The sequence below is a fragment of the Desmodus rotundus genome, chromosome 10 (genome assembly GCF_022682495.2).
Source record: "Desmodus rotundus isolate HL8 chromosome 10, HLdesRot8A.1, whole genome shotgun sequence".
In the NCBI taxonomy this organism is placed as follows: Eukaryota; Metazoa; Chordata; class Mammalia; order Chiroptera; family Phyllostomidae; genus Desmodus; species Desmodus rotundus.
Window position 1 is genome coordinate 36752353 of NC_071396.1, and position 20336 is coordinate 36772688.

The following is a 20336-nucleotide window of genomic DNA, read 5'->3' on the forward strand; positions in this document are numbered from 1 at the left end:
CCCATATGACCAGGGTCCAGGGCAGAGCCTTAAGGAGGCAGAGAGTTCCATATTCTAACCTTGGCCTTCCGGGTTGTTATGGAAGACTACTTGTCTAGGTAGGCGGTTAGGGCACAGTTACTCAACTATTGGCCACTGGATTCATAACTCAGATATTTACCTACATGGTATGTGACCACATTAGGGCCACTGTGTGTGTGTGTGTGTGTGTGTGTGTGTGTAATTCTAAAACTCACCTGGTCTGATGATTATGAGGGAGAAATGTTTTATTCAAGTCCTTTGCCATTCTCCAGTCAGGTTATTGTGTTGGTGTTTTTGTCATTGAGTTTGTAGGACTTCCTTGTATGTCTTGGGTTTTACTTCCTTACCAGATACATGGATTTCGAGTATTTCCTTCCAGTCTTTAGGTTGCCTTTCATTCTCTTGACAGTTTCCTTTGCTGGGTGGAAGCCTTCAGTTTCATGCAGTCCCACTCGTTTGTTTTCTGCTTCTGCTGAGTGTGCTTTTGGGGTCACATCCATGATTTTATTGCCATGGCCAGAATTTTAAAATGGGCATATGCATGGAATAGACACTTCTGCAAAGAAGACATGTGAATGGACAAGAGATGGATGAAGAGATGCTCAGCGTCACTACCCATCAGGTCCATGCACGTCAAAACCACAATGAAACACCACCGCACACCCATTAGGTGAGTATTACAAAAGAAAACTCCACTGAAGTGTTGGCAAGTATGTGGAGAAAATTGGAACCCTTGTTTGTACTCTGTTGGTGGAAATGTTTAAAGGTGCAGCTTCTGTGGAAAAGATGATGGGGTTTCCTCAAAAATAAAAATAAAAAAATGGAACTATTGTATGGTCACGTCCACAAAGAGCTCTCTGCACTCCCATGTCATTTGCAGCATCATTTACAACAGCCAAGATAGGGAAACAGCCCCAAATGTCCACAGACAGATGAATGAATGGATAAAGGAAATGTGTTATATATACAATGTGGAATATTACTCAGCCTTCAAAAAGGAAACCTTGATATTTTTGACAACATGGATGAACCCAGAGGACACCGAGCTGAGTGAGATCGCAGAAGAGCAAATGCTGCCCAATCCCCCCGCATCAGGAATCTGAACTAGTCCAACTCAAAGAAGCAGAGACTAGAATGGCAGTTACCGGGGGCTGGGGTCGGGGAGAAAAGTGGGAACTTGTTGTTCAGTTGGTATAAAGTTTCGGTTACACAAAACGAACACGTTGTAGATTTCAGCTGTGTCACAGAAGAGTAACAACACTGTATTGTGCCCTTAGAAACTTAGTGAACATCGAGTTCCTACTGCTAGCACGTCTGCTTCTGGAAAATCCTCCCAGGACCCTAGTATCTGGGCACGTACCCCTCGTGTGGACCTGGGCTGGGCCATGGCCAAGGACACCCACCTTGCTCCCTTCTTCATCATCAGCGCTTTCCCCTGTGCTCGTGATGAGGTAGTAGGTGCTCCATAGTGTTAAAGGGGTTCACTGGGAGGGTACAGCCTTGTTTTTCAGGAGAATTTGTTTCTTTTCCCAACTCCCTAATTTGCAAAAGCAAGCAAGCTGTGCGCAAAACAGCTTGAGGCCTCCAGAAACTAGTGCAAGGTGGTCTCATTAATCTTAGCTGTTTTTGTGTGACTTTACCTTTTCTATTTTATGGCAACTGAAGTTCTCAATTACCAGACTGCACTCTGCAAGATTCTCTCACATGCTAATAAAAAAAAAATATGGCCATATTGGGGACGTCCTTGGGGAACACGTCCTGTATCAGGAAAAGTAGTTAAGCTCTGGGGTCTTTAAGGAGCCTGGGAAAGTCCAACCAGAAACTGTGGGCTTGGGTGTATTATCTATTCAAAAGCAGAACTGAGCTTCGCAAGTTCAATGATGCCTTTTGGCTCATTAAAGCCACGAAGTGAGAATTAAAATGTCCAGGTTATCTTTATAATCACATTCACGCATCAGTTAGTATTGGATATGAGCAAAGACGACAGGAACTGACTGTGGGCGAAGCACTCACTCACTCACTCACACTCACAGGGGACACTCGCCGAGGATGGGACCCAGATCTGTCAGAGCTGCAGCTGCTCCCTCCGCAGTCCCCACCCTCCTGACTCAGGACGGCCTTCACTTGGTGGGCATCTGCAGGAAGCCCTGCTGACCTTTGTGTGGCTTTTCCTGGAGCATTCTGGTCTGTGGAGGGTGACCTGGGCCAGGTGAATGTCCTGGGCACCTCAGGATTGGCGGCTCCCCAGGAATTCCTGGGGTCAGTTTCTGAGTTAGCCCCTGTGAAATTTTATTGCTGCAGGGATGAGGGAGGCAGGAGGGCAGCACAAGCAACCCTGGGGTGGGGCCGGGGAAGGCCCTCATTTACTAAGGAACGACTTCGGGAGACTATCAGAAACAGACCAGAAAGTGACCCGTTGGTTTGGCAAGATGCAAATGCCGAGGCCTTTGGGGCAGCTTTTCCTGTCTGCCTTGGTGCTTATAGGCCTGGCAGGAGTAGAGGGAGGGAGGGGCTGAAAGCTGGGCCTCCCCCGTGGCCTTCCCCAGCCAGGGCCCTTCCTGGGCGCCTCCCACTCCGCAGGAATCCTCAAGGGCACTCCCTCATTCTCAGAGTAGTTGGACTTCAATCCGTACACCGGGTCAAAAAATACAAAGGTTCTCTGCTGGAGATCTAGGTGGTGGCTCTCTGGGAGGACTTAACACTCCTTCCCCCGCCCCCACCCCCCGCCCCCATCAAGGATTCCTTTTGAAGAAAAGCACGCCAGGCTCCTGGAAGGTGACATAGCATCCTGAGGAAATAGCCACTGTAAGTGGCTTTTGAGCTGCATTTCCCTAAGGGAATAATCAGCACCTCTTCCCCAAGACAGCTCCAGGTGAGCAAGTGAGGAAGGGAACACCTTCGTGTTCCCCAAAGTTAAGGTGTTGGCGTAACTGTCCATTGATGACAGACAAAGCACGCTCTCATCTATTGTCGCTTGTAATTCTGGATCCAGAGGTATGATTCCCCTGGGGGCACTTGCTCATCACTCTTCCAGTGGTTCAGCAGGGCACACTTGGGGAGCCTCTGCCTTTGAGCCCTGTGATCGCCCTGCGGCACAAGCGGTCTTCCAAGTAAACCCTCCCTCTGTAGCGGCCACATGGCCTCATTGTCTTCGGTAGGCGTCTGGCTGCGCGGATGTTAGCCATCTCGGCAAACCGCGCCCAGGCCACTCTGCGGAACGTCCCCAGACCCGACGCAGGTGGCGCAGTGAGTTCGGTGTCACCAGAACAAAGGAGCGGATCCTGCACGGGCTCGAGCGGGCATCGCCGGGCCAGCGCGAATGGAGAGCGAGCAGAGTGGGGGCCCAGCGGCACGCCGCAGGCAGCGTCTTGGCCCCGGCCAGCCCCTCAAAGCGTCCTTTCTTCTCGGTGTCTCTAGGAGCGGCCCCGGGGACATCCGGGAGGGGGCGCAGCTAGCTGTCCCTGTCTACTTGTCCCGTCGCACCCTCTCTCAGCCGCCGCCCCCACCCGAGAAGTGCACAAAGAGTGGTGCCTGTGAGCTCACACCTCCCATCCGGGCGGGGCGCCGGCAGGGCTGGTGAGCTCTGCCGTGCCCGCCTTAAAGGACACCCCCCCCCCCCACACACCGTTCCTCGTGACCACTGCGCATGCCCGACCGACCGTGGTGCGGGGAGGGAAGGAAGACCGGGCGCGTACCCTGCATCTCCGGCTGGCGCTATGGCTGGCGCTCCCTTGGTGGCGGCGCTGGTGCGCGCCTCAGGCACTCGGGGTTTGGGCCGTTGCGAGGGGCTGGTGCAGCACCTAGGCATGGTGCCTTCCAGAGGTTGCCGGAGGCTAGGCGGGCCAGGCCCTGGCTGCAGCCGGATTCTGGCTTTCTGATCCACAATTTCATAGCTAGCTGGGGGAAGTGCTGCCCAAGAATACGGAATTGTGGGCGCGTGCGCTCGAGTGGTGATGCGGTCGAGTGGATGCCATTGTGTCTTAAGCGCTCTCGTGCAGGTGGGCAGCCCGCGCCCGGAGACACATTGCCAGTATGCACCAGCACCTCGAGTCCTGCTTTCCGTGTTTGAGGGCTTGGGACCACCCTTTTGGGCACACAACAGACCTTTCTCCAGTTGCACCTCTGGTTCTAGGGGTGGTTTATTTGGTCGACACTAACGGGACTTTATAAGGACCTCTTTCTTAGAGCCGGGCATCAGAGTTGCACGCGTTTTCTTTTCTCGGTCAGGAGAAAGAGGAAACCTGGGTACGGTAACCTGTCCCTGGCTAATCCGTACATGCAAGTGTCCCGAGGCTGCGGGTCCCGCATTAGACAACAAAGAGAGGCGTTAGTGGAGGCGGGGGCGGGGCGCGGCAAGCAGGAGGATGCGCGGGCTGCGGTGAGCCGGGGTTGGGGGCGCTCTCGCTCCGCTAGCTCAGCCCGCGGCCTCCGCCCGCCCCCAGCCCTGCGCGCACCAATCGCCTTCCCCAGCGATAGTGTCAGTAGCATTGTAGTGTCAGCTCCCGCCGGTGACGTTGCGCCTCCCCCGTCCCCCTCCAGAGCCGTCTAGCTGCAGAGGCTCAGTCAAGAGGCGGGGAGCAGAGAAGGAAAAAGCGCTGATTGAAGGCGGGAGGGAGGGAGTGGAGGAGCCGGGGAGGGGCTCCTTAAAGAAACGCTGCTGTCGCTCGTCTGCTCGCTTCTCTCTCGGCATTGTGGCCAGCCAGCCGGGCACTCGGGGGGCGCGCGGCTGCCACTCGAATTCTGCCCCCGCCCCACCCGCCAACAGACCTGGGGTGGGGACCCAGGCGGGGGCTCCCGCATCCACTGCCCGGCGCAGACCGCACGGAGCGACCCACTCCTTCCGGCGCCCGAGAAAGGAGCCACGGAACCCTCTGCAGCCGGCTGGCCTCCCCGCCCCTGACCGCTCGCTTCCCGACTGCCTTTGTGGCCGTAGCTTCTGAACCAAGGGCCGGCGGGGGCGCGGTGCGCACAGCAGAACGATGCCCAGCTCGCTGTTTGCAGACCTGGAGCGCAACGGCAGCGGAGGGGGAGGCGGCGGCGGGGTTGGAGGCGGTGGCAGCGGCGGGGGAGAAACCCTGGATGACCAAAGAGCCCTGCAGCTCGCTTTGGACCAGCTCTCCCTCCTGGGGCTGGACAGTGATGAGGGCGCCTCTCTGTACGACAGCGAACCGCGCAAGAAGAGCGTGAACATGACCGAGTGCGTGCCGGTTCCTAGTTCGGAGCATGTTGCCGAGATCGTGGGGAGGCAAGGTGGGTCCGGCAAGGATGGGGAGCTGGAGCAAAGCGGGTCTCTGGCCACCGCCCTGCAGGGAGGGCGCGAAAGGGATCGGGAGCTGGGAGCTTTGGGGAGGGAGGAAGAGCCGCGCGAAGGGCCGGCGCCCCCAGACAAAGAAAGTGCAGGCAGGCTGTTTCCCAGACCCACGCTGCGGCCACGGCGGGATGCACTTCTACTGCAGAAACCACTGTCCTCTCCCCTGGCGCCCCCCACCCAGCCTACCCCGGGAAATATCATTTAAACAGAACATGCTTGGGGGAGGGGGCCTTTGATTCATCCATTGGGAGGGGGGAAGAGGAGGAGTGAGCATCGGATGGAGGAGGATTCTGTATTTCTGCAAAGCATAATGGAGCCCAGAGGAGGAACAATGGGTCCCGGGACTGCCCCCTTTCCCAGCGGTCCCCCAGCGCTGGGGGATCGCAGCTCCGACTGCCTTCCCAGAACCCCTTCGCCGCGCCTTCAGGGCGGACGGCGCGTCCCGCTGGATTTTAGAGGCGTCTCCCCAGCTGACTTTTTCTGGGATTCTGGGGTTTGGCTCCGGACGACTGCAGTCAAACCGGGGAAGGGCTGGGCAGCAAGGGAGCTGTTCCTCGAGCGCTTCGCGGGTGGAACCCGCTTCCCTCTCGGGCAGGGGTCAGGGTGGGAGCCGCCCCCCTTCCAACCCTCGAGTGTCCCGCCGTTCAGCTGTCCTGAACACGGGCTGTCCCAAGTCTCCTCGCTTATCCCGGGGTAATGGGTGTGTCTCTCTTTCTCCCACTCCCTCCTCTGCACCCTGGCTCCCAGGTTGTAAAATTAAAGCGCTGCGGGCGAAGACCAACACTTACATCAAGACCCCGGTTCGCGGGGAGGAGCCTGTCTTTGTTGTGACGGGCAGGAAGGAGGATGTGGCCATGGCTCGAAGGGAGATTATCTCTGCTGCCGAGCACTTCTCCATGATCCGCGCCTCCCGGAATAAGAACACGGCGCTCAACGGCACGGTGCCGGGCCCACCCAACCTGCCCGGGCAGACGACCATCCAGGTACGGGTGCCCTACCGCGTGGTGGGACTCGTGGTAGGGCCCAAAGGCGCCACAATCAAGCGCATCCAGCAGCAGACACACACGTACATCGTGACGCCCAGCCGTGACAAGGAGCCTGTGTTCGAGGTGACTGGCATGCCTGAGAACGTGGACCGCGCTCGGGAGGAGATCGAGGCGCACATCGCCCTGCGTACAGGCGGCATCATCGAGCTCACCGATGAGAACGATTTCCACGCTAACGGCACGGATGTGGGCTTTGATCTGCTTCATGGGTCCGGCGGGTCCGGCCCAGGCAGCCTATGGAGCAAGCCTACCCCCAGCATCACGCCCACCCCAGGCCGCAAACCCTTCTCCAGCTACCGTAACGACAGCTCTAGCTCTCTTGGCAGCGCCTCCACCGACTCTTACTTCGGTGGGGGTACCGGCGGCAGCACAGCGGCCACCCCGCGCTTGGCCGACTACAGCCCCCCCAGCCCTGCACTCAGCTTTGCCCACAACGGGAACAACAACAACGGCAATGGATATGCCTACACTGCCGGGGAGGCTTCCGTGCCTTCCCCCGATGGCTGTCCGGAGCTCCAGCCAACCTTCGACCCGGCTCCTGCTCCTCCGCCTGGGGCACCCCTTCTCTGGGCCCAGTTCGAGCGGTCCCCGGGAGGCGGACCTGCAGCTCCCGTGTCCTCTTCCTGCTCTTCCTCTGCCTCTTCTTCAGCTTCATCCTCTTCGGTGGTCTTTCCCGGGGGCTGTGCCAGCGCGCCCTCCAACGCCAACCTGGGGCTGCTGGTGCACCGCCGGCTGCACCCGGGCACCAGCTGCCCACGCTTGTCCCCACCCTTGCACATGGCCCCGGGCACGGGCGAGCACCACCTGGCTCGCAGGGTGCGCAGCGACCCTGGCGGAGGGGGCCTGGCCTATGCGGCCTATGCCAACGGAATAGGAGCGCAGCTGCCCGGCCTGCAGCCGTCTGACACGTCCGGCTCCTCATCGTCGTCCAGCTCTTCTTCCAGCTCCTCGTCCTCCTCCTCCGGGCTGCGGCGCAAGGGCAGCCGCGACTGCTCCGTGTGCTTTGAGAGCGAAGTGATCGCCGCACTGGTACCCTGTGGTCACAACCTATTCTGCATGGAGTGTGCCAACCGCATCTGTGAGAAGAGCGAGCCCGAGTGTCCGGTCTGCCACACTGCAGTCACACAGGCCATCCGTATCTTTTCCTGAGGGCGGTGTGCGCCTGCGCGCCCCGCACTGGGAAGGGGGACCCTTCCCCCCCGCCCTCACTCCCCAGAGCCGGCTGGCCTCCTTGGTGCCCAACCTTATCCTCACTCTTCTGGCACTCTTGAGATCCGAGAGGACCTTGGGAAGCTGTAGTATCCACGCAGTTTTAAAATTTAATGTTTAAACAAAGGAACGTGCCAGGATAACTGCATCAAGAGCACTGTAGCCTGGAAAGCCTCCGAACCGCCTGAAATGCATGCTGTATAAATAATAGGGACGGCGACCTGCTAGTGACGATAGTTTTTACACTGTACTTAATAGGAAGCTTCCAAAAGAAGAAAACCCCACAAGTTTCCATTTCCTGAAAGTAGGAGCGAGGTGGACAGTAACTCCCATTAAGACGATAACAGTGCTGTGGGATCTGCGGGCTGTTCTCGTTGGTTCCCCTCTGTGGTTGGGTTCCTAGGATGCTTCTAGAACACAGTGGGCTCTTCCTGAATGTCTGTGGAAGGGCCCAGAGTTCCTGAGAAACCAGGATACTGCAGCTTTATTAAAGTTAAAGAAACTGTAACATATCTCTTATATATTAAAAACGTTTAAAAGTTTTAAAGAGAAATTTCATTAATACAGATTGAAGTATTTTATTCTTTTTTGACTTGAAAAATTATATTTCATATTGCAAAGATGTTTACAAGTATTTTAATTTAAGTTCAGTGAACTTTTTTGTAGCTGGGTTAAATCTTTTTTATTTTAGTATGGCCTTACGGCAAAGAACACTGTATTATTTTAATAATCACACAGTTGTGACAGAATTACAAACCATAAAAATGTGTAATGTTTTGAACAGTATTCTGTTGGGATGGAGATTTTATAGGTTCAGACAAATCTTCTAGATCTGCTTCACCCAGCATATTTTCTATTCAGTGATATAAAGCATATTTTATTCTATATTATTACAAAAAAAAGCGGAAATGTATAAACATGTCAAAAGGGACTGTTGAAGCTTTCTAACATTTGTATAAATAGAATTCAGTGCAAGTTACAAAAGTTCTGTTGCACCACTATAGTTTTAGTATTTCTATTTTAATACATTTGTTTACCACTTGTTTATGTATATGTAGGTGACGTTACTTGAGCTTAAATGTACTTTACTGAGCAAAGTTTAAAAAACAAAGTATATTTTATTTTATGATAAAGGGCCTTTAACCTCATGGTCAAATACTAATATTATATTTGCTGAGACAAGATTTGAAATTGTATCAAGAGTTTTATTTTTCTGACATTTAAAGTTCTACATAATAAAGGTAAAACTTAAGTAATGGTGCTACTTCATTTTTTAAGTATTTCTATATAAATAAAATATTGAAGAAAACCTATATTGCGTGGTGACATGATTTTTTTAAGCCTCTTGGTGGACGTGTAATAAGGAATAAAACTCTTACACGTGACAAGTTGAAATAGCTAAGTTCCAGGCATATTATGTCAGTAATTTTATCAATAGAATGGACTTTGAAAAAAGAGGCCTGAGCTGTGTGTGTTTGGACGTAAGAGCCATGGGCAACAGTATTTTTAAAAGTTGCAAGTTTCTGCTGAATCAGGCCCTGCTTCTCCATGAGACAAAGCATGGGGCCCATGGTAACTTTTAGGAGCCCAGGAAAATGTTGCATTTCACTTAAAAAATCCCGAAGGAAATGTTTTCAATTTCCAGGCCTGTACAAACCTATTAAAATGTGCCTAAAACATTAAGGAAATAAGATATTAAAAGTATTTGAAATTACATTAAAAAATTAATTTTAGTACTATTATTATTAGAGGAAGGAGTCCAGGAAAGCAAAAAAGCCCAGGAATGGGGAAAGTCGTGACCCTGCCCAGCCGGGCCGCTGAGACCGTAGGGGGCCTAAGGGCTGTGTGTGTGTTGTGAGTTCTCATTGAGGGTCACTTACTTGGGGAATGGCTCCAGGGATGACAGTTTCTGCTGGCGCAGAGCACTCAGCTGGATTTGAGCACTGTCTTAATAGGCTTCTGCTGGTAGGGCTTGCTAATTGGTGCTGACAGGCTGCCGGTGTTAACTGTTTGTTGCTGGAGAGCCGCTTTTGTTGGCTTTTGGCAGGCTACACCTGCTCCCTGGCTGCAAGGCTTTATCAAGGGGTGGAGCGTGGCACTTTCCTGGGGCCTGAACTCTTCAGTCTCCTGGAGAGGCCTCAGGAATGGCCAGGCCACGGCATTTCCAGCACACTTCCTGGCCCAGCTGTCCTTGGAGAGCAGCACCTGCCCAGAATGGGGCAGGCTTCTACTTCACTCTGTGCTTGGGGGAGACAGTTAGCAGGTGAGTCCACAGACTGGCCTGTAATATGTGTCGGTGGTTCCCAGTACCCCGCTTCGTGTTTTTATTTGGGGATTTTGGCGCTGCCGACACTGCAGCTCCTGATTTGTTTAAGTTACGTGGTGTGGGGAGGCGGGACTCTGGCCTCCTCTGGGGCAAGGGGGAGGAAAGGGCGTGGCCTTGCTTGAGAAATTTCTGGCATCATCAACGCTGGGAAGTTCCCAGACCATGTTTTCTCCTGCTCTTCTCCCTCAAGGGCCGGACTTTAGCCAAGCTCTGGCGCGGGGTGATGTTACAGTCGGTTTCTCCCTTTCCGTTTTCGCTGTTCAGAAATGCCTAGAACTGAACGAAGGTTCCTTTTACACTTCCCCAGTGATGTAACTTGGCCTCCCTGCCTCGGCAGGACGATGGCAGAGAAGGTGAGGAAACATCCCCAGTCCTGATGGGTTGCATTGGTTGTGGGCCCCTACCCAGGCTTTGGGAAATGAAACAAGATCGGGTTTTGAGGCTGCTGACAAAGCCTGGCGTGGCCTGTACCTTTGCTGTGTTGAGGGACAGCATCCCTCTGTTGACATGCAGTTTTGGGATATGTTAACTAATAAAACTGCCTTCGTTTGGGGGAGAGAGCTTTCCACCATTGGTTTCCCCTGCTGGGCAGGCCCTTGTCGCCAGCAGAGGATGTGGGCGCACACTCGTGGTATTAGGGGGCATTAGCTTTTGATCGGGGGCGAGCCTTTTGTCCCATCTCCCCCAAAAGAAAACTGCAGGTCACAGTTCTCCCGCCCACGAGATGAGAAGGGCCATGGTCCTGCTCCGTGACAGCCTGGCCGGCAGCTTCCCTTCTGCTGTTAACACCCTTCTGAAATCTCTCACACCAACGTTTCTCTCTCCCCCTCCCTTCCCCTCTAAATGCACATAAGTAAAACCTTTTAAAAAAAAAAAATCTTTCTGCAGCTACAAAATACCAGCTAACACACCCCACCCTCCCCAGTCACTCTTCCCTGTTTGCTTTCCTGGGCACTAGTGCTTCTCAGCTGGAGGTGTTTTTGCTAATCTCACCCCCTCGAGGCAGCAATCTCTGGAGACACTTTTGGGTGTGACAACTTGGGGGTCTCACTCGTGGCATCTAACCACTAGTGGCCAGGGATGCTGCTTAAAACCCTCCAAGGCACAAGGTGGAATTATCCAACCGAGGGTGGAGAGCCCCGATGTAGACAAAGCAGGCCTACCTTCCCTGCAGTGTACTCACTGCCTTGAAATTGGTGCTATCGTTCCGACACTTAAAATGCAAAATGATGGACCCTCCCTCGTGTTCTGGAGTTACCCCCTACCTAGGGGGGTTCTGTTATCGGAGACGCTGGGGTGGGTGGGGCTGGGGGAGGCCAAGGCTCACGTCTCAGCACAGGAGGTCAAAATAACGGAACTCTCTTTATTTGCCAATGACTGGTAGATTGAGCCCAGCTAACAGTGATTATGCTCACATGGACTATTCAAAGCACCTGGTTTCCCGTTCTCTCCTACACTCCTTTCCACAACCACAAGGTGACCACCACTGCGGTGTGACTGTGCCTATTTATTGTAACATCTGAGGGCTCACAATGTGGTCACCCCCAAATGCAGACTCAGGGTCTCTAGCCCCAGCTCGGGCTCGGTCTGCCTGGAGCTGTGAGACAAGTTCACGGAGAAATTCAGGAAATTCATCTGTGTCCGTCCGCCGCTCGTCCCCCTGTCCCTGTTTCCCGGGCCCCCTTTGTCCTTCCACAACTGGCTCTTGGGAGAAGCTTTGTTGTCTTCAGTGAATTTCCGGCACACTGCTCTAGAGCTTTTTTCTCTTCAGCCTCGTCTTTCCAGGAAATGGGAATAAATTTGCCCCCTCCGAGGAGGGTGTTGAGCCTCCCGGCCAGCGTAATGCTGATGCATTGTCCTGACAGTTTTACGGGGGCAAGGTGCCTTGGGAACAGATGGGATTTGTGCTCTTCCTCACCTTCATCAGAACATCCCCTCCCTGGCTAGGAAACTAGGGCTCTTCTAATGCTGAATCGGGCCTACATTTTGCCTTCCTCCCTCCCCTGTCCCAGTCAAAACCTGACCTTGCCTCCTTCCCCCACCAGTGATGCTTCAAATGCTAAAGGCTCTCCCCACTGCCAAGGCCAGACTGTTGTCCAGGAAGGGCAGAGTGGGGGTGGTAGGGATTCCTAACTCGGGCCCAGTGACTGTTGGTGACAATCGCTGTGGTTTATGGAGCCCCTCACACTGAACCTGGCACAGTGCCACATTCTCTGCATTAATCCAGCCAGCAGGGTAGGTCTGAGTACCAGGCGTGTCCAACCTTTGGGTGTCTCTAGGCCACACTGGAAGAAGAAGAGTGGTCTTGGGCCCCACATTAAATACGTTGCGACACATCATCACAAAACAACCTCATAATGTTTTACGTGAATTTACAATTTTGTGTTAGGCCACATTCCTAGCCAGCCTGGGCTGTGTGCTGGCCACAGGCTGCAGGTTGGACACCCCTGGACCATAAACCCATTTCAAAGAGAAGGAAACAGTGGGAGAGAAGGTAAATGACAGGCAGAAGCCCACGCAGCCCGTTTAGGTACTGACCCTAGTGTTCTGCCTGGAATCCATCTAAATCCAAAGGTCCTATCTCCCTTCCCTCAGACAGGTGGCTTTTAGAGGAGGTATTTTCAGAAAAAGTGAGCACTTGTCCGTGACAGCACAGTCCACTGTGGCAGTGACGTGCCGTTCTTAACGATGAGTGGAACTTATTTCAGAAATGGAGCAGGGCCCCGGAGCTGGGTGCTGCCGGGCCTCACACTGTGCCGCCAGGCAGAAACGAGACTGTGAATGGCAACTCACAGGCTCAGGGCCACTTCTGCTACCTGATTCCAAACCCTTGTTATCTCGTGACTGTTTCGTGACCAGTTTCAAAAATGTACAATAGCAAATTCTGTCATACAGCCTCTCTGGGTAGACCAAAGAAATTAGCATTTGATGAGGATAAAACGAATACAGAATTCTCTCTAGCAACAAAAAGCTCCATAAAAATGTCACAGGAACCAATTTAGCCACTGAAAGACGTCAAGACCCTGACGGAAAAGTGAAAGGCAGTCAGGTGTTTGGCTGCCGGAATGCCAGGCTCCTCCTTTGTTTCTTGTGCCCTCCCCCCTCCCTCATCTCCCGGTTCTCAGCCTTTGCAGACCCAGGAGCCCTGGGCGTGGCCTGAGAGTGCCGCCCACCTCGTGAACCTCAGGGCCAACTCTTGAGGGCAGACATTTTCACAGAAGGGGCAGGTGACTCCCACAGCAGCGCTGTGACTCAGTTTGCTCACCTGTGAAAAGGGAGAGGCTTTACTTCCTTCTGGAATTATAAGACATGCGCAGCCTCTCTTTTTGGCTCATGTGACACCATGCACAGGGGCACCTGCCAGGGCATTCATGATTGTTTGTTTCCTTGTCTCTTCTCCCCTTGAGGCTGATTGTGCCTCCAGGGCTGGGGTCTCCTCCTTCCACCTCTGTGTCCCCAACACCCCACACGGAACCCACAGGGGTGTGCAATACACCCCTGGGAAAATCAGTGACGAAAGGCTGTTTTACCTGAAGTCACCGACATGCTCCTCGGTAGGGGACTTTCTTATGAAGCTAAGTAACTTCCACACAGTGGGGTTCCAGAGGTCATAATGAATGATGTCACCTTGATGTCTGACAAGGCAAAATGTAAAAGATAGGCTTTTTGTACGAGAAGAGTTTTCCAGGCGTAGAAAATTTGCAGGGCCGTCCCTGGGCCACACATTAACTACATTGCAACACGTAATCACAAAAACAATCTCATCGTGTTTTAAGTACATCTGTGATTTTGTACCGGGCCACATGCAGCCATCCTGAGTCACATGAGTCTCGCAGGCCGCAGGCTGGACACCCCGTTAGAGTCTGTGTGACGATGACAGCACCTTCATATCCCTTCGATGACTCGGGAGGCAGCTCCACATCAGTGGACGAACGGTCCGGCAAGAAATCTAGGGTTTCAAATCTCTTGATAAATAGCGCCGCAAAAGCTGGGGTGATGGCTTAGCGCAGCCACACTTTCCTGGCGCCCCTCCTGGGGATGCTGACTCCGTGCACACATCCACCGCAGGAGGCTGCTGTTCTGTCAACTCCAGGGTCTTTGCCTGGGGAAGGTCGCTTCCCATCTCTCGTGCCCTGTGTTCTGAGTTGGAACAGTAGAAGGATGGACTCTTAAGATGCCTACCTGGGAATGACCTGGAAAAGGGGTGTAAAAAAGGACTTCCTGGGGCCACCTCTGGATCATCTTATCCAGCATATTTGGGGAGAGGCCTGGAAATTTGCAATAAAAAAAAAAAAAAGAAAGAAATCCTTATATCCAGCCATAGGGGATGGGTAGGTAAGGATATAAGGTCAAACCTCAGACAACGCTGCAGGAGGCAGTTTAAAACAATGAAGCCGCTTAGTTTTGGTTGATGTTGAAAAACGTCTAGTGTGTGTTACTAAGAGGGGAAAGGACCGAGGCACACTATTGGGTGTACAGAGTACAGTACACTTGCATTAAAGTTGTATATGGAGACAGACGTGTGTGCGAGGCTGATGGGACGGGGTGGGCAAAGGTAGGTTTACAGTCGTGAGCACATGAGACACAGTTTATTCTTGCATTATTAATTGTATTATTTTGCATACGAACAACTGTAAACTTTGCCCCACCCCGTAAATATATAGAATACACTGTGGGGAGGGAGACGGCGTCAGAGTGGAGGGGCTACAGAGAGACTTACTGTTTTGCTGTCTCCCCTTTTATAGTGTTTGGATCTTTTAAGATATTTTACATATCCCCCATTCAGAACCATTTTTCCTCAGTTGATAATGTCGCGTGGGGTTGGCTCGTTCTCACAGATGTCCCACACTGCTGGGGGGAGGGGGGAGAGGTACATGAGGACTGTAGTTTCTGCTCAGCTTCGGTGTCACCCTCAAACAGCTCTAGAAAAGAAAGTCTGTTAATTAAAAAAAATGTTAAGTGCTAGACACAGCAACTTATATATGAGAATGACTGCTAGATTGATTGATCGATCTATTGATTGAGAAAGGAAAGCTTCTGGGACTCTGAAGTGAGACTGGGTTTGGGAACCCCCGGTCTGGGGGAGCTCTAAGGCCCCTTCCAGCGAAGAGTAGAAGGCAAGTGTGCAAAAGCAGGTCAGTTGTCGATTGTGCAGACCTGAGAAGACTCAACGGAGAGCTCTGGGGTGTGTCTCGCCAGCATCAGGGGACGCTGTTTGCGTGTGGGTTTCGGGTGTCCGTGAGCGGCGTGGGCTGGGGGAGCTCCGGGACAGCAGCAGGGAGGCTGGTGGGGAGCCACAGCCCTGACCGGGGTTCAGAGGGCGAGATGTGACCTGGGGGAGCTCCTGGATGCCCCAAGGAGCAGAGGTGAGGGCCTTGAAGAATCTCTGTCAGTTGAAACATAGGCAGTTGCCCCTGATGGACCATTCTGACCCCCAATGCTCGCGGATTGACGTGGTTCCGCCCTATAGAATTGCCAGTGTGAGGCGGCAGAGGGGGTCCCTGGGGAGTGAGGATAGACAGTGGGGTTTGGGGGCTTCACATCTTCGTGGCTCAGTGACCAGTATTAACAGTAGAGGAATGAGGATGTTAGAGGTCACAAGTAAAGGGAGTGTCATGGAATGTTTAATGCAAGTGCTTTGCATGCTGTTTCCTGAATTCTTCTTGTGTTTTGCATGCTTGTGCCTTTGCCCGAACCAGTCCCTCTGCCTGGGATGTGTGTTGATAAAGAGGAGAAAGGTCTCCCGGAGTCAAGTTTGTAAACTCATCGGGGTGGGGGAAATTATCGAGGATTTGTTTGAAAGGCAGAGGGGAGCATTATGTTCGGTGGGGTTGGGAATGGGCCTTTGAATGGAGCAGAACCATACTAACATGTTCCCCCTTTTCAAGTTAACCTTGAAGAAAAGTTTAGCTTAAGAAAAAACTGGGAATAGACAACAAGATGTACCGTTTCCACCGTTGCTAACCATCCAGTGCAGTGGCAGGAAGTACATTCACACTGTAACCATCACCACTGTCTACCCTCCAAACTTTCCCACCTTCCCACGCTGAATCTCTCTCCCCACGAAATGGGGCTCCCCGTTACCTCACACCCTCTTTTTCATTGTCTTGTTTACTATAGACTTCCTCCCCGCTGGGGAAAGGAGGGCAGGAAAAAGTCCAGTCCAGGGAATGGCAGCTTTGGCTCATGTGACCAGTCACCTTCTGGCCATGCTGAGACGCCACATCTCCAGGTTAAACCCCCAGGGGTGGCCCCGTCAGTTAGGATGAGTCAAGGAAGAAAAGAACTGCTCTTCGATAGGAGGACTGGGGACTATTCATTTAGGTTTATCTTGATTATGTGTATTAAAAAATCCCACTTCCTTGCCCTGACTGGTGTGACTCAGTGGATTGAGCACCGACCTGCAAACCAAAGGGTTGCTGGTTTGATTCCCAATCAGGGCACATGCCTGGGTTATGGGCCAAGTCCTCAGTAGAGGGTGTATGAGAGGCAGCTACACATTGATGCTTTTCTCCTTCTCTCCCTTCCTTCCTCTCTCTCTAAAAAGAAATGAATAAAATCTTCAAAAAAAAAAATCCACTTCCAACCCTTAGTCCAAGTATGCATTTAGAAGCAAAAACAAGAGAGGCTTAGGAAGTAGATCTCACGAGAAGTCCTCCATGTGCTTGCTCATTTCCACGTGGGGTGCGCGTGGGAGAGACTTTGAGTGAGTGTGTGTGTAGCTTGATGGATCCCAACCTTCTCCAGAGTGTGGGTTTTTTTTTTTTTTTTAAGATTTATTTATTTTTTTTAGAAAGGGGAAGGAGAAAGAGAGGGAGAGAAACATCAGTGTGTGGTTGCTTCTCAAGCGTCCCCTACTGGGGCCTGGCCCGCAACCCAGGCATATGCTCTGAGTGGGAATTGAACCGTCAACCCTTTGGTTCGCAGGCCCACGCTTAATCCACCAAGCTACACCAGCCAGGGCTCAGAGTGTGGTTTTAACACAATCATTCAAACAAATGAATAGACAATCAGAGAGATGATCTGAAAATCTCTCTTGTTGATTTATACTCACATTGACACTAACAGGTAACAGAGACATAATTTCTGTTTATAGGAATGAGGACATTTCTGAGGGTTCATTTATGTAACCTGTTTTAAAATTAAATTTGGAAATTCTACAACATGGAAGGTTGAACTTTTGTCACCTACTTTGCCCTTCCCACAGTGAAGCGTTTTGAGAAAAAATCCCATGTTTCTGAGCGTTTATTTACACAAAGCTCAGAGATTCTAAAGAATTGTAGAAGTGTAGCTTCTAAAAATGCGCTTCAAGTTTTCATGAAGTGCAGCCAAACTGTGGAAGCCAGAGGAGAAACGATAGCAATGCTTTGGGGGAGACCTCGAATGGAGCTGCAAGAGGGGCAGAGAGCTGGGAGGAAAGCAAAGAGCCGTTGGGAATAGGCAGAAAGATTAAACAAGCGGACGTGCAGGAAGCACAGAGTCAGCAAGCAGGGCTTCAGGGGAAGGGTGTAGAACAGGACACTTCTGACAGCCGTGAGCACCAAGACGCGAGATGTGGGGAACAAGGGCAGAGATTCACTGAGTAAATACCGGGCATGCTGCATCGTGAGGGAGACACCCCGCATGAACCTCCGTCCGAGGCACCTTCATTTGGAGAGCCACTCACACAGCAACTTGCAAGCAGATTTGACCCTTACGCTCACTGAATGTTGTATCTGAGAAGGAAAAAGAATGCTAACTTTCTCTGGCTGGTGTGGCTCAGCTGGTTGGGCATCGTCCTGCAAACCGAAAGGTTGGGGGTCCAGTCCCCAAGCCTCACCTCCCACCCCTTCCCTGTCAGGGGTGCATGCAGGAGGCTGCGATTGATGTTTCTCCCTCTCTTTCTCTCTCGCTCCCCCTCTCAATAGAATCAATAAAAGAAAAACAAATGCTAACTGTATTAAATGACATGTAGGAGTAACAAAACATGCATTATGATTGTATTAGTGACTGCTGAGATCGGCTAGCCCGTGTGTCTTACACCGGATCCAGTCGTGTTAATTAAATATCAAAGGCCTACAGTTGTTACCAGGAAGCTTTTAAGGTGCATGTATTAGTAGTAGCAGCAGTATTTTCAGCCTTCTCTTTGTGTGAGCACGCCCATCAATGTGTTCTTGCCATAAAAATTTAATTTCAGTAGCACAGTATTCATTAATATACATTTAGAGTAAATGCCAGTATGATTCCAGCGATTCTTCTCCAAAGAAGAGGCCAAAAATGAGTGAAAACCTCCAATCTGTATTTCCCACTTACAGAGAAAAGCCACCTCAAATTTCCCTCAAAAATTGATCACAAGTTTGGGACCAGTGGAAATGGTGCAATTTTTCAATTTACTGCCCAAAATACCTTGTGCTCTGCTCTGCAGGCCTGGGGCCGCCAAGTCGCTCACTGTAAAGAGTGAGTCACGCAGGCCTGCAGGTTCTTGGAGCAGCTAGGCCATCTAGGATATTTGAAAACCAGAATGAAGGTCCTTCCAGGGCAATCCAATTCATCCTGCCTTCAGCATTAGAATATTGAAATAGTCCTGAGTCCACACCCGTCTGCAGAATCCATCGATCAAACATAGACACTTCAGGAAAGGGAGGTGTGTGCGAGGTTTACAGCAGGACAGCAAGGACCGGGAAGTGCATTATCACATGGTGTTCTTACTAACTCGAGTCCTGAGAGGGCTTTGTGACCACTGGGGGTCTGTGCACAAGTGGCCACTATTGAGAAAGGGCCGGGGCCATTGGGGAGGGAGGACCTAACCTCCTGCCTCCTGCAGAGAGTGTGAGAAAGTCTTGTTGTTCATCGAGGACTCATCATGTGCAAACAGTTTGCTGGTTATCCCTGCTGCTCATTCAGCTGTCATCTGAAGTCATCGAGATCTGTCCAAATGTTGGATTTTATCAGATGCTGGAGGAGGTTACGTTTAGGGTGCGTGGAGAGGGGGAGGCGACAGAGCTGGGAGACTGCCCGGTTTCTCACACCGGAACACGTCCAGTTCCAAACACTAGAAGCCCTCCCGTGTCCGTTCGCTGGGGCTGCCAAGGTGCCAGACACTTACTGTCTCTCAGTGCTGGAGGCGAGAAGCCGTCCTTCCTCCACGCATGTCTGTCTGGATGTCCAAGTTTTCTTTTTTTATAAGGACACCAGTCATATTGGATTAGGGTCCACCCTGATGACGTCATTTTAATTTGATGACCTCTGTAAAGACCCTGCCTGCAAATGAGGAGGTGCTCTGAGATGCCAGGGATGAGGAATGTAATATATATATATATATATATATATATATTTTAGGGAACACAATTCAACCTAGAACATTTCCTGTAGTGGTTTGAGCAGAGTTTGACTGGATTTACATACAGGCATCCCCAGGGTAGGCAGATGGAGGCTGAGCTGGTGACTCAGACACAACCAGGGACCATAGCTCTTCCTGCCTTTCTTGCTGTCATCTGTTATGTGCTTGGTGTCTCATGGTCACAGAATGGCTGCGGCACTCCCAGGCCTCTTGCCTGCAGTCCCTCTATCAAGGAGGATATGGCGAAAGGCCCAGGGAAAGGGCATAATGGATCATAAAGAGTCACTTCCTTGGTGAGCTCTTGCGTTTTCATTCAGGGGCTACCTCTCATTGTCTGGAATTGTTCATGTGGTTTAGAAATAAAGTATTTGTAGCTGGGCACAGTGTCATCGTGAACAAATTCTGTGTTCTTGCAGTAGAGATAGGATAACAAAGCGAGGTGTGGGGAGTGACTATTGAACAATAGCAGTAGAACTTCAGGAGTTAAGCTCGGAAGGGCTAGGAATTTGCCCAAGTCAGGGTCAAGGCTGAGGTGGTCAGCCGGGAGTGAGGAGGATCTGTGCTGAGCTGGACAAGGCTCCAGTTGAGGGCAACCCTAGAGAGGGGCCAAACAGCATCCCTCAGAGAGGCTGGAGCGGCCATTCATTCCCCAGGCCCAGCGTGGACCTCGTTTGGTGTAGGTGGGACACACAGAGGTGGCAGCCTCCATCGCTCCGTTCCTGTGCCCACAGTGCCTGTTCTCGGGTGGCTGGGGACAGAGGCTGGTTAAGGACAACGGGCCAAGTTAGTTAGTCTGGCTGGTGCCCATCGTCTCTTCTGTGGCAGATGATTTTTGGTGGGCAAAAATCATCACACAGTGCCCTGGCCACGTGACTCAGTTGGAGCATCACACCATGCACCACAAGGCTGCGGGTTCAACGCCTGGTCACGGCAGGCGCCTAGGTTGCGGGTTTGATTCCCCGTCGGGGCATGTATGGGAGGTAACCGATCCCTGTTTCTCTCTCTTCCCCCGACCTTCACCTCTAAAATAAAACATATCCTTGTGTGGGGATTCAAGTCATAATAAAAGAGGAAAATAAGACACTTTCAAGGGAGAAATTCAAG

The 20336-nt window shown here is 51.9% G+C and overlaps 1 protein-coding gene across 2 annotated transcripts in view; it reads left to right on the plus strand.

Moving 5' to 3' along the window:
• The window catches only part of MEX3B (mex-3 RNA binding family member B), a 30928-nt gene extending 22787 nt beyond the window's left edge, over positions 1 to 8141 (plus strand). Inside the window, exons 1-2 of one of the 2 annotated variants that reach the window (XM_024561836.3) lie at positions 4576 to 5271; positions 6080 to 8141. In XM_024561836.3, coding sequence (XP_024417604.1) covers positions 5001 to 5271; positions 6080 to 7527 — 1719 coding nt within the window. In that variant the 5' untranslated portion in view covers positions 4576 to 5000 and the 3' untranslated portion in view covers positions 7528 to 8141. Of the gene's footprint in view, positions 1 to 4575; positions 5272 to 6079 lie in introns of those variants that run through there. The other variant, XM_045196637.3, reaches the window with a different exon arrangement.
• Positions 8142 to 20336: the final 12195 nt, after the last annotated feature.